This window comes from Ursus maritimus, unplaced genomic scaffold, assembly GCF_017311325.1.
Source record: "Ursus maritimus isolate PB19 unplaced genomic scaffold, ASM1731132v1 scaffold_3, whole genome shotgun sequence".
NCBI lineage: Eukaryota > Metazoa > Chordata > Mammalia > Carnivora > Ursidae > Ursus > Ursus maritimus.
Genome location: NW_024425563.1, coordinates 98,913,654 through 98,927,472, shown reverse-complemented (window position 1 = coordinate 98,927,472; position 13,819 = coordinate 98,913,654). Strand labels below are relative to the sequence as shown.

The 13,819-nt window shown below is 49.0% G+C and overlaps 1 protein-coding gene across 2 annotated transcripts in view; it reads left to right on the top strand.

The window, feature by feature from the left end:
- Nucleotides 1–13,819, top strand: part of COBL (cordon-bleu WH2 repeat protein) — a 264,098-nt gene that overhangs the window by 87,588 nt on the left and 162,691 nt on the right. For both annotated transcript variants that reach the window (XM_040644519.1, XM_040644518.1), the window contains exon 2: nt 13,583–13,786. In XM_040644519.1, coding sequence (XP_040500453.1) covers nt 13,583–13,786 — 204 coding nt within the window. The remainder of the gene's footprint in view (nt 1–13,582; nt 13,787–13,819) is intronic.

The following is a 13,819-nucleotide window of genomic DNA, read 5'->3' as shown; positions in this document are numbered from 1 at the left end:
ATTACAGTTTTCTTAAATACCTACAAGCATGAAGCTAGGTAAGTATGCTCCTTTTACAACTGTAAAATGAAAACAGATTATACAAATCACATGAAATAAAGCACAAAAGTCACATTAACAAAGTTGTTAGTTGTTAGTCACTAATACTTCTTATGAACTTGAGTGCTAGCCAGTGTCTGTGCTCATAGCATCATTACATCGGATCATCATGGCAATCTTACGGGGTGGTTCCTGTTTTCCAGATGAGGAAACTGAGGCACAGGGCTCTGTCAGTTGCTGAGAGCATACAGCTAGTGAGCAGAAGAGCCAGGCTTTGATCTGAGGCTGTCTGCCACATACCCATGTGGCCCTCACTCTGAATCACGACCCTCCATTGGCTTTCTGTGGCGCTGACACTTGACTGAGATCGCCAGCATTCAGTCTGACATGTAAAAAGTTAGATCTTTGTAGGTCAGTTTCTTACTCTGCACATTAATCTCTTTACTTTAAGACAATGACTATCATTTACATCAATGCCATCTGCACTGTGGTTCCTTTTTTTTTTTTTAAGATTTATTTACTTATTTGAGAGAGAGAGAGCACGGCGCAGGAGGGGCAGAGGAAGAGAGAATCTGAAGCAGACTCTGCACTGAGCGTGGAGCCTGATGCGGGGCTCAATCTCATGACCCTGAGATCATGACCTGAGCCAAAACCAAGAGTCAGAGTCTCAACCAACTGAGCCACCTAGGCGCCCCTGTGGTTGCTTCTTAATGCAGATAACAAGATCCCATGGATTGACGGACCTATTTGATAATGCATGTGAACCCAATATGGAAAAGTAGTTAAATCAAATATTCGTATTTGCCTGTTTAACACCACATGGCTAATGGAAAGGGCAGGACCTTCTCACCACATTCTCGGGCAACAGAGAGCAAGCATGCTCAGTTCCGCAGCACTGCAGGACATTGTTCAGTCTCTGCTTTAGGCATGGTCCCAACCCCACCCAACACGGGTACTGAACGGTGTGGCAGTGAGTACAATGCAGATGACCCCGTGTGGAAGCTCCTAATTACAAAAATAAAATAAATATAAATTATATATATATATATATAAATGATTGCACATGTTAGAAAAAATCTTTTAGCCTTTAGGTTAAACGACTCCATTTGTAGATCTTTAGGGATTGGTAAACTCTGGTTTAAAGAAAAATGTGTTTTAGAGATGAGGTTTCTTGCCTGAAAGTTTTACTTAAGAATTCTATAATTACTTTAGAGCACTGTTTTAAAAAACTAAACAGGCACGCTCAAGCACATTGTAACTTGACGAAATGTCCATGCTGCCCAGGTGCACCTTTTTGCCGTAAATGAGCTTCGCATCTTCCCAAGTCTGTTTAGATTTCTCCATGAGTCAGAGACGCTCTTTGGGCCCAAGAGAGTATGTAAAGACGGGAGACCTGTTCTGAGCAGTACTCCTTGCCAGGTCCTGAGCCAGTCACCGTACATCTGTCACCTGGTTCAGTCTGCACGGAAACTCAAGCCCAGGCCTCGTGGGCAGAGAGCCCAAAGAGTTTGCAAGCCCCACGCTACGCCCACACTTTGTGCGTCTTTAGTGCCTTACGCCGGGAAAGCAGTGGCTTATGCAGCTAGCATTTCCGAGGCTGCTGTGAACCCAAGTGGGCAGCTCTGAAACCAGCACCATCAGGGTCATGAAATTCGATTGTTTCTGCTAGAATGCAGGGCACAAGCACTTGAGAGGCACTTGACTGGGCTCTGTCATCCTCACAGGGCACTGACTGGAGTCCTAGCCAGGTGAGTAGGGGGCTACAGGGCCCCTGCGATCTTGGGAAAGCACACATCCACGTCCACCCACTCCACATGACTTGGAGCCCTTGTCCCCATCTCTCCTAGCTTGGCCCACCAAGACCGCTGGGCAAAATGGAAATACAGTGTCCACCCTAAGACTCCAGTTGAGGCTGCTGGGTGGGCAGGGGTTACAGCTGCCCACATGCCTGTCGTCCTGGCCCGGCAGGTCCCATTGCAACTGTCTGAACACCTCACCTTCCAGGGCTTTCCATCGGGAGGGCTGGCACTCTCAGCCAGGCTCCTTTCTCTCTAGCTTCTCATGCCAGACCCACTGCATCTGCCCCCAGTTGGAGCACACGCTGTTCTAGAATGCACTCTCACTCCCCCCAGCGCGGCTCACGTAGAGCTTTCTGCCCGATTCTTTCTAACTCGGTCCCTCTCCTGTTGCTCCTGCGACCATGTGTCTCTCTTTTGGATTTAATGGTCCGCTGCCTTGAACTGCCCTGGCTCGTGAGCTTGCCTTCCAGAGCGGTTAGGATGAGCGCGTGCGTGAGTACACGTGGGCTTTTGTGCGTGTGCACATGTTCCTTGAGAGCAGGCACAGTCTTGCTCAGTGTGGTTCTGGGAAATGAGCAAGGCCCTCCACGATCCAGTCCACGCTTAGCCCCCTGCCTCCCTCTGACGTCCTTGCTGGGAACAGTCTCACTCTCACCCTGTCCTTGTGACCTCCGACTGACTTTCCATATCAGGGCTCGCAGGTCACGTCCTGAACCCAGCCTAAATCGAATCCTTTGTAATCCTTGAATAGCACGGCCTGTCCTTCGTTCTTGCTGTATTTACCTGTGCTATCCCCTGGAAATACCAGTCTGCCCTTGGAGACCGTGAGCTTGCGGAGGACGACTTAGATCTGTTATCGTTGGTCTTGGAATGGTTCTGGGACATGGTGGGGCCGACCATGTTTGTTTAGTAGATGACTATCTTCTCAGGCACACTTGGCTCTGGCTCACAGGACGAGTTAAATAAGTGTGCAAAATAATGTTCCATGCCATCATCATTAACGTCCTGTTAGAAATGTGCCCCTTTCTCCGATGCTTCCTCCCAACTCCTGGAGTCACCCAGAGTGTGAAGAATGTGGAGTCGGATTCGGGAGGTCTGGGGCGAGGCCCGGAGCCTGCACATTGCCTCAGCTGCCTGGGACTCTCCTCGGACTCCCTACCCGCCTCCGGGCTGCTCCCTCCTTGGGGATGAGGCAGAGGCCTTGTCCAGCTGCCGGCAGGAGAGACCAGACTGACACTGGCAGCGAAGTGACCCTGAGAACCAAGGCGGCTCGTTTCTAACTCTCAGAATCTTTTAGGAGGAAGCCAGCTTCCTGCTTTGGAAGAATCTTGGGCCGAGTGGCAACTCCCTTCTGCCTGCGGGGAGAACAGACCCAGTTAGCCAGAGCTTTCTTCGCCCTGGATCCTAAGCGGCAGGAGTGGGGTGTGCCTGGTTTCTCTTTGAAATTCCCTTTAGGCAGATACTGTTCACCCTGCTTCCTGCCAGGGCAGCCGCTGGGAAATGCGCATCAATCAGGCAGGCATGTCACGCAGGTGAGCCGGCATCAGCATGACCATTGACTTCAGTGTCCGCTGGTCTTGGACACTGAGAAAGTGTTTGAGGAACAGGAAAAAAAAAAAAAAAAAAAAAAAAAAAAAAAAAAACATAAAGCAGAGTTCCCTTTGGACTCTGCTCCCGGGGAAGTTCGAGTAGAGAACTGTGGGGATTTTCCCTTTGCAGCCTGCAAGCCCTGCCTGCCTTGGGCTCCTCCAGCCTGGCTGGGCGCCTGTGGGTTAGGTTTTAATTCAGCTGCTGGACTCCAGCCCTGGAATTTGCACTCACTGGGCCCAGGTGGTGCCAGACGAGCAACCCAGGGCGTCCTAGATGGCCTCGTGTTGAGGGCGCAGAGCTCAGCGTTCTGCTGAGTGTAGGCGAGCTCTGGGAAGAAAACGCCGGCTGGTGGCGTCCCCACTGACACGGGAGCTAGCAAGCACTGCCCTGAAATTTAGACAGGAACTATGTGATGGTTTGAAGTGAAAACCGTCTGGCATTCTGACTAATGACCTTTGCAATGCCAGAGATGTTTTTGTACATATGATTTTGTTTTACAGTTTCTGCTGGGGCACACCCAGTCTTGTACCTGGAGGGAGCCCCGGGGCGGGTGGTTCACACTCAGTGACTCAGTCCCTGAGGCACGGGGGACCAGCCCTGCTTCTCCTGACGGTGTGAAGGAAGGCAGGGTCCCCAGGTGGGTCACCCGCCCGGGGTGTGCCCAGGAGGGGCCCTGCCCTTTTACCTGCCCATGTGCTCCTTAGTGTCCGGTAGGCCCGACTCCATGGCACCTGCACGGACCTTTCCGGAAGGGAGCCACCAGCCTGGCAGTGCGATGACTTTTGAGGACCGAGTGAAGATGACCGGGTCCGTGGGGACAGCAGCAGTCCTTCCCAGGTGGAGGAAGCCGGTGGCGCTGTGACCGGGTTACGTGGGGACAGTGCTCACTTTCAGAGGAGCTTGGGGTGTCTGTCCGCCTGGGCAGCTTCTGCTCTCAAACTGGCACACAGTCACGTCCTCGAAAAGACAAGCCAGAACCCAGGTACTGTGGGTGCCCCTTGGGTGGAGGAGGATTCCAGAGGGAGGCAGAGGCGACCCTGTCACTGCCCCTCATGCACAGCGAAGCTTAATCCAGCAACCTGCCCCCACCGTGTGGCCCTCCCCTGGGGGATGCAACCTTATCCATACCCTTTGCTCTGAGGGGCCCTGGGCCTCCCTCCACGGTTGGCAGGTTGTGCATTCGCCTTCTCTTCCCCCAGCATGCTCAGCAAGAGAAACTCCTTCTGTGCCGGGGAGCAAGGGGTGGGGGCTGAGGGGTCCCCAGGAAGGAGCCCGGTGGGGGACAGAAGACAGCCCTGACAGTAAGACTGCCTTACACGCTGTAACTGTAAAACTACCAGGATGAACGTCTAATCTTATTAGGATGAAATTACTGTGATTCAGCTGTGATCGAACACACATAACACGAAACTGACTCTGCTAACCATTTCTCAGCGTGTGGTCGGTAGTGTTCGTGTATTCACTTTGTCCTGCAGCTTGTCGCCCAGACGCTTCAACTTGCAAAACTGAAACTCTGCTCGACAAAATCTCTGTTAAACCCGTTATACAAAACCTCTCCTTCCCACCCGCCCCCCAGCCCCTGGTGCCCTCCATTCCACGGTCGGTCCCTCTGAGTCTGGCTGCTGTAGGAACCTCACGTAAGGGGCATCACACTGTATTTGTCTTTTTGTCTCTGGCTGTCCTCGAGTTTCCTCCGTGTCATAGCGTGCCTCAGAATTTGTTTCCTTTTTAAGGCTGGAGAATATTCCAGAATGTGTACTTACCACATTTTGCTTATTCATCAGTGATGGGTGCTTATGTCGCTTCTGCCTTTTGACTGTTGTCAATAATGCTGCCGTGAACCTGGGGAGATCTTTTCAAGTCTCTGCTTTCAGTTCTTTGGGGTAGAGACAGACGTGTATTGTTTTATTGGGCTTGGCTTGTTGCACTGAACAGATGCTGCATTTTTTATCACTGTTCGGTGTGTGGCAGCCCGGCATCGAGAAGTCTATCGGTGCCATTTTTCCGACAGCATCTGCTCACACTGTGTCCCTGTGTCACATCTTGGTAATTCTCACAATATTTATAATTTCTCATTATTATTATATTTGTCCGGGTGATCTGTGATCAGTGATCTTCGGTGTTGCTTTTGTAATTGTTTGGGGCGCCACAAACTGTGCCCGTAGAAGACGGTGAACTTCATTGATAAATGTGGTGTGTGTTCTAACTGCTTCACAGACCACTGTCCCTCGTCTCTCTCCCTCTCCTGGGGCGCCCCTATTCCCCGAGACAAAACAGTGTTGAAATGAGGCCAGTTAATAACCCTACAATGGCTTCTATGTGTTCAAGTGAAAGGAAGAGCCACATGTCTCTCAATTTTCACCAAAAGCTAGAAATCATTAACCTCAGTGAGGAAGGCATGTCGAAAGCCAAGACAGGCTGAAAGCAAGAGCTCTTGTGACAACCAGTGAGCCAAGTTGTGAACACAGAGGAACAGTTCTTGAAGGAAATTCAGAGCGCTATTCCAGCGAACACACAAAAGATAAGAAAGCAAAACAGCCTTATTGCTGATATGGAGGAAGTTTTAAAGGTCTCGAAAGAAGATCAAAGCAGCGACAACATTCCCTTAAGCCAAAGCCCAATCCAGAGCAAGGCCCTGACTCTTCAGTTCTATGAAAGCTGACAGGTGGGGAAGCTGCAGACGAAAAAGTCTGAGGTTAGCAGAGGTTGGTTCGTGAGGTTTAAGGAAAGAAGCATCTCAAGATGGAGCAGCAGGGGCTGGTGGAGAAGCTGCAACAAGTCAACCAGAAGATCTGGCAGAGGGAATTAGTGGAGGTGCTAAATGGATTTCCAGTGTAGATGAAATAGCCCTCTATTGGAGACTGATGCCATCTAGGACTCCATAGCTAGAGAAAAGTCAGTGTCTGGCTTCAAAGGACCAGCTGATTCTCTGGTTAGGGGCTAATACAGCTGGTGACGTGAAGTTGAAGCCGGTGCTCATTTGCTGTTCCAAAAATCCTAAGGCCCTTAAAATTTGTGCTGAGTCCACTCTACCTGCGCTCTATAAATAGAATCATAAAGCCTGGCTGATGGCACGTCTGTTTACAACATGTTTTACTGGATCTTTTAACCCCACGACTGAGACCTGCAGAAAAAAGGGTTCCTTTCAAAATATGACTGCTCGTTGGCAATGCACCTGCTTTCCCGAGAGCTCTGATGGAGACATACGATGAAATTAATGTTGTTCTCATGCCTGCTACACAACATCCATTCCATACCCCATGGATCAAGCAGTAATTTTGACTTTCAAGTGTTATTATTTAAGAAATACATTCCGTAAGGTTCTAGCTGCCCTAGATAGTGATTCCTCTGCTGCATCTGGGCAAAGTGAATTGAAAACCTTCTGGAAAGGATGCACCACTCCTCTAGATGCCGTTAGGAAATTCGTGATTCATGGGAAGAGATCAAAACATCAACATGAGCAGGAGTTTGGAGGAAGTTGATTCCAACCGTCATGGATGACTTTGTAAGGTTCAAGACTTTACTGGTGGAAGAAACTGAAGATGTAGTAGAAACAGCAAGAGAACTAGAACCAGAAGTGGAGGCTGAAGATGGGACTGATTTTCTGCTTCTCATGATCAAACTTTAATGGAAAGTGTTGCTTCTTATGGATGAGTAAAGACAGTGGTTTCATGAGATGGAATCTACTCCTGGTGGAGACCCCGTGAAGATTGTTGGAGTGACAACAAGGTCTAGAATATTATAGATATAGATAAAGCAGCAGTGGTGGGGTTCGAGAGGATTGACTCCAGTTTTGGAAGAAGTTCTGTGGGTAAATATCAAACAGCATCACATGCTAGGGAGAAATCATTCATGAAAGCAAGAGCCAGTTGGTGTACCAAAGTTCATTGTTGTCTTAGCTTAAGCAATGGCCACGGCCACGCCATCCTTCAGCCACCACCACCCTGATCAGTCAGCAGCCGCCAGCATTGAGGCAGACCCTCCACCAGCAAAAAAATGACTTCCTGATAGCTCAGATGATGGCTAGCATTTCTTAGCAATAAAATTTTTTTATTTTTTTAGAAAAAGTTAGAAAGCAGTGGAGGGGCAGAGGGAGAGAGAATCTCAAGCAGACTCTCTGATGAGCACACAGCCTGACATGAGGCTGGATCTCATGACCTGAGCGAAATCAAGAGTTGGATGCTTAACTGGCTGAGTCACCCAGGCGCCCCACAGTGTTTTTAAATTAAGGTGCGCACATTGTACTTTTAGGCGTAATACTATTGCACACATAAACGCTGTAGTGTAGTATAAACATAACTTTTATATGTACTGGGAAACCATAAAAAAATTCATTTGACTGGTTTTATTGTGATAGCTGCTGCATTGTGCTGCTCTGGAACCAAACCTGCACTGTCGCCAAGGTATTCCCAGACCCAGAAGAGTAAGAATTATGGGGTTCTGTTTTTTGCTTTTTTTTTTTTTTTGAGGAACCTCCATACTGTTTTCCATAGTGGTTGCACCCCTTTGCATTCATGCCAGCAGAGCACAAGGGTCCCAATTTCTCCATATCTTGCCGTTTCTATCTTTTTTTTTTTTTTTTTGATAGCGGCCATCCTAATCCTAATTATAATATAATAGCAGTAGTTTGGGGTTCATATTTTTCCATGAGTTAGTATACAAGAATTGGAAGTGTCCTCTGGCCCAGCCCTAGTGTCCCCAAAGGTGCTGAAATCCAGAAAAAAGAGACCCATGCACAGTGGCTCAGATCCTGATGGCTCACATGCAGGATGATGTCTGAGACTGAGACCCACCAGCCAGCCGAGACTAAAAGAAAGCCCAGGTCAGGCCGAGTGGTGACCACTGTGCCTCCACTCGCCCCTCCACTGTCTCCCCACTGCAGACATGCCACCTGCAGACACACGGATCCCGCTGGAGGGCTTGTTGGTGGCTGGCACTGCAGCTGTGCTTGGTTCCGGGTGGGGACCTCGGTAGCATTCAGAGAGTAGGTATCCTCAGTTGATGCAGGGGCTCCTCTCCCCTGCCTGCACTTGCCTCCACTTGGAAACGTCACTGTCATCTCAGACCCAGGCAGTCAAAAGCCAACTGGTCATCGCCTCCCAGAGCATGTCCTCTGTTGGCCTGCTTTGAACCTTGCACTGGAGTCGAGGCTAGAACCCCAAACATCGTGGGGTCCTCCTTCTGCTCTCGTGGACCCATCAGTCCTCCTCCCATGGTGGCTCTGTCCGTGCACCCTCCCCATGGGCTACCCCCCCACTCATTCAGTCCCTATGTTCCCCAGAACTGTTCGTGCTCACTGGTCTGGCTTTCTCCATCAGTGCTCCCCCCATGTGCCCTCCAGCAGTTTCTCCTGCATTGGCTCTCAGAACATCTGGGATCCCCCCTAACTATGGATTATTTAGCTCCTTGGCACACTTCCCGACCAGACCCTATTTCCTGCAGCGTCCGGGCCTCTCCCTTGAACAAAACAGACATGAAACAACCTTCTGCTTCCCTCCCCTTTCTCAGCAACCTTGAAAAAGGTAATCCCCAAGTATTTGTGGGACACTATTATTCGGAACCACCTGCACACGGGTCCCCCAACCAGCAAAATTAGAGCAGATCTTCTCCCTTAGTTTACAAGGATTCAAATGAGACAAAGTAGTCAGAGAAACCACAGCACTCCGGTGCATTGAGTAGATGCAGTCCATGATGCTGTCTTCTCCTAGGATGTGCATTACCATTTTGTTTTTCTCTTCTCCCCACGTACTTTTCCCCAGCTAGGACTTTTTCCCTCCCTTCCTCTCCTTCTCTCACATCTCCAAATTCTGGCCATTCTCCAGACTGCTCAGGGCATCTGTGCAGATTTCTTCAGGATCATTCTTGCCTCAAGCTTTTCTAAGTCTGCTCTGTGTCTTGTAGGCTGAGACCCTCTATGGTTTTCACCTTCGCCAGCATCATCGTCATCAGTAGGTGTTTGTAAATACCTGTAGATATGAAGGGAAGCACACTAAATATGGAGAATATAAACAGCCTTAATTAAGCATCTACGGTTGGGGCGCCTGGGTGGCTCAGTCAGTTAAGTGTCTGATTTCAGCTTAGGTCATGATCTCAGGGTCCTGGGATCAAGTCCCACATAGGGCTCCCTGCTCACTGGGGAGCCTGCTTCTCCCTCTCCCTCTGCCCCTCCCCCTGCTTGTACATTCACTCTCTCTCTCTCTCAAATAGATAAATAAATTCTTAAAAAAAAAATAAAGCATCTGCTGTCTTCAGAGATGTTAAATAAAGTTGAAGACACGAGCACCAGGATTGCTGCATAGGGAGGTCGACAGCAGCGGGAGCGGGTGTGTGTGTCCATGACTCGGGCTGGCGTGGAGCGACTCTCTCCCCTGGGGTCCGTGTGCTCACAGACACACACCACTTCTGAAGTGGGGCCTTGACTCTGTCTATACCTCGGGCACCATTTTTGGTGTGGATGGAAATTTCTCACGTGCGCTCCTCAAAATATGCAGATATTATTCTGTGAAAAATAAAAACACAAAGTCACAAGTTTCTCAACATATATGTTTGTAATCTGTCCATTGCTTTCGTCCAATGACACGGAAATTGCAGCTAAACCCCTGCCATGCTGATGTTAAGGAGGCTGTGTTCTGGAGAAACGCTGCGACCGTTAGCATGACCGGCTCTCGGGTAATGCAGATTCAGTTGGTCCGTGCTGGGCCTTCGGCACTTGGTAAGCTTTCCACGTGCTTCCTGAGCACAGCCAGGAGGGGACCACCCATCTCAGCCTTGTGTCCTTGGGCCCAGAGCATCCAGAGGCTTCTCAGAAGACGTGGTTTTGAGCTGTGTTTTCAAGAGAGCAAAGCATACAGGCAGGGTGTACGATGTGGCAGAGGCAAGGGCGTGAGTGTGGGTTTTCCAGGAACAGGGAACATTAGACCCATTGTCAGGCGAGTGGGGGAGGAATAGAGGTGGGTTCAGGATGGAGGGTCGGGGAAAGCCACGACTTTCAGGCCGTGCCAGTGCTTTGGGTATTAGCTACAGCCCTACAGGGGACAGGTATGTGATAGCACTGAGTCGCGGAGTCCAAATGGAAACACGCACCCGGTTTTTGCTATGGAGGAGTTCAGGGCTTTACTGGATCTCTCTCTCTATTTTTTTCAGAAAGAGCCAGAAATTCATTTTGTTGCGTGAGATGTTCCAGTGTTTTCAGTGTTGGCTAACTTCAGTGTGCATGCATGCTCAGGCACACGCACACCCATGCACACACGCACAGAGGCATGCGTGCACACACGCAGGCATGCACACGCACATGCATGCACACATGCACAAATGCGCATGCACACGTCACACTGTGCCGGACAGAAAGCTTCCCTGGGTGCCCTGGCAGCCTGCAGTGCTGGAGCCCTTGCACAGTGGTGGGGTCAGGGTGCACCCTGCAGAGTAAGGTGTGAGAAGACACACAGCCCCTGTGGTTAGTGCTCATCTCCTGTGTGTGGAGTGAGGGAATCCTGGGGGGAAACAGGATGCACCGGTGGAGGCTAGACGGTAGGAGAACACTGCATTTGTGAGATGTCGGTGATGAGAGCTGGAGCAGGTGGCTAGCTGGGGAGATTGTTCATGTGGGAAAAGTTAGGGGGACTGGCAATTTCTTCTCCCTCTCTCCCTGCCTCTGCTCCCGTGCTGGTGCTGGCCGAAAGAATAAATGCCTCAGCAGCTGCTTCCTGTTTGACTCAGAAGGAGTTCAAGCCAGGTTTATTAGTATCCAGGGATAAACAGAGAGCTCCATGGGCAAATGTGTTCATTTCCCCAAAATGATCAAAGTAAACACTCCCTCCCCCCGCCCCATGAAAGCACCTTTGGGAGGTAACATGAATAGCAGGTGGGCTGCTGGGAGCCTGAGCAACCTGCCCGAGACCTCAGATTGACTAATGGAGGACTCTGTAACCTACTTCTCCATGTCTCGACTTCCCCATCTGTAAAATGGATGACATCCATTTTTCCTAATGGGCTGGAGAATGCGATGCTTAACATCTTTCAGGTTTGATGTTAGCTCTGCTGCCTTCTAGTCTTACCAGGATGTGCCCATACTCCTTGCCTATAAAGGAGGAATGACGGTAGGACCTCCTCAGAGTGTCATAGGGAGGGTAGATGAATTCATAATATACAGCCCTTCCACTTACACATATGTGCCGACTACTTCGTTTTCATTTCTGTAAATTAAAAAGGAAGAAAGTATGGAAGGGATAAGAATAAGTAATGAATGATATAAATTATGACACAGATGTAAGGTTTTTACCAAGAAAAAAGGGAATTAATTTATGTCTACGTATCGCAGTCGTGGAGGAGACTGGACTGTCTCTCCGAAGCTTTGTGTTAATCAGAGACATGAATGGCAGGGGCTTGTGGCCTTCTCTGAATCCCATTTGCTGTTTCCCCCAATTTTAAGCAACCTCTTTTGTTTTACAAGTCATGCATATCTAGGTGATCTTACAGAAAAATTGGGAAATGCATAAAGGTGAAAATATCAAAATGTCTTACTACACATAACCTGGGGATTCTTTAGTGCGTCTTTCAAGACTGTTCATGATCCATTGCTACAATGAATAATTCTCTTAGAAATTGAGTTTTCTAAAATAATATTTGTTTCCTAAAAAAACCTGAATCAGGTATTTTGGCACATCAAATTATATACTTTTAGAGTGTATGTAACTAGTACCAGTATAACATTGTTTGAAGTACCATAGTTGATTGAAGTTGTCTCTTATTGACCTGCAGTTCGATTATTTTGTTTGCCATTGGAAATTATGTTGTACTGAGTACCTTTGAACCTCCCACAGGGCAATAATTGGGGGATTATTTCTTTGGGACCAATTTCTAGAAATGGAATTACCGTGCCTGATACTTTGGGCCAGAGTGCCCCCCAAGAAGATTACTCTGCAGGAGAATTTAAGCTTGTTAGATCACCAGAGCATGGCAGGAGGTGGGAGGGCGAGGTGGGCGGGAGCGGCCCCTGGGAGTCGGGCACGTCTGCTCTCCATCCCTGCTCCGACGCCAATAACCATGGGCCTTCAGGGGAGCTACGAATCTCTTGGACATGCAATTTTCTCAGCTGCCAAATAGTTTGAGCATTGAATGAGGTGAACTTCCTAAGGTTATTATTAGCAGAGGCCCTGGTGCTGATAAAAGATAGCTATTATAAAATACCTAGGGCCTCTGTAAAATAAGGCCCTTATAGACACATAAATGTGTCTATATGTGTGTGTATATATATGTATATATATATATGTATGTATATACATATATACACACACACACACACACAGACATACACATGCGTATGCATACACGTAGCCATAGACCTACCTGTATATAAAATAAAATACACATATCAAGTAAGGTTATTTGCCTTCCTGAATATTCTGGAGGAGACAAGAATTTCTCAAAATGTTCATGATCCTCAGAGTGGGTGACTCGCTGTCATGTGTTTATAAATCTCCTGCAAAGTGAACCGAGAATTCAAAGCATAGCTGGAAATAAGGTGACGATATTATCACTCGTATCCCTCACTGCCCAGCAGCCACCTGCATGCACGGTGGCCTGTGGGTGGACGTTGGTGGGATGAACTTTCTGGTAATTTAGTACATCCTGATGCTGTCCTAACACGTCCCCAACACCACAGCTCTGTGGATTCCAGGTCCTCAGTTGGTCACAGTCGTGGATCCAGAGCTGGGGCAGGGATCGAAGCTGGAGTGAGGCAGACCACTGGTGAAGTCCATGTTAACTTGGTGTGATTTTTACCCACTCAGTGGCTCAGAAAGGGCTGGTCCACGCAAACTCCACTGCACCAACCCACTCCTCTATCTGTACAAATCATGACCGTGCCACTCCCTGGTGGCGAGCCCATTTTTCGTCTGATCCTTTCTTCTCCAGCATGCTTCTTCTGTTTTTCTTAATTGTCCCCTTTCTGTTAGTGTTGAAGGGTGTGCCAATATATCGATTTTATAAAGGTCATGTACCTCCGAAGGCTTTTCTGAGGAGGGAGAAGTACCTATAAAAATAGTTTGTCGTGAGAGGAAGTCCCGGAAAGCCACTGGATGCTCATGGGTGATGGTATTAAGCTCATAGTCGGAAGCTGTTGCTCATTCAGTCCTTCTGTGCTGTCCCTGTTTAAGGAGGAAGATGAAGGCTCGCGCCCCCCCTCCTCCTGGAAAGCCCGCCACGCCGAGTGTGCACAGTGGGCAGAAGCCTCCCGGGGACGTGTCCCCCGGCCCTCCACAGAACCTAGTGCACATGAAGGAGAACTTGAGGAACAGCACGGTGGCCGTCACCGTGGTTCTGCCCAGCGGGCTGGAGAAGAAGAGCGTGGTCAATGGCAGGTAAGGGTCCTGGCGCGTCGGGGAGGGGTCACT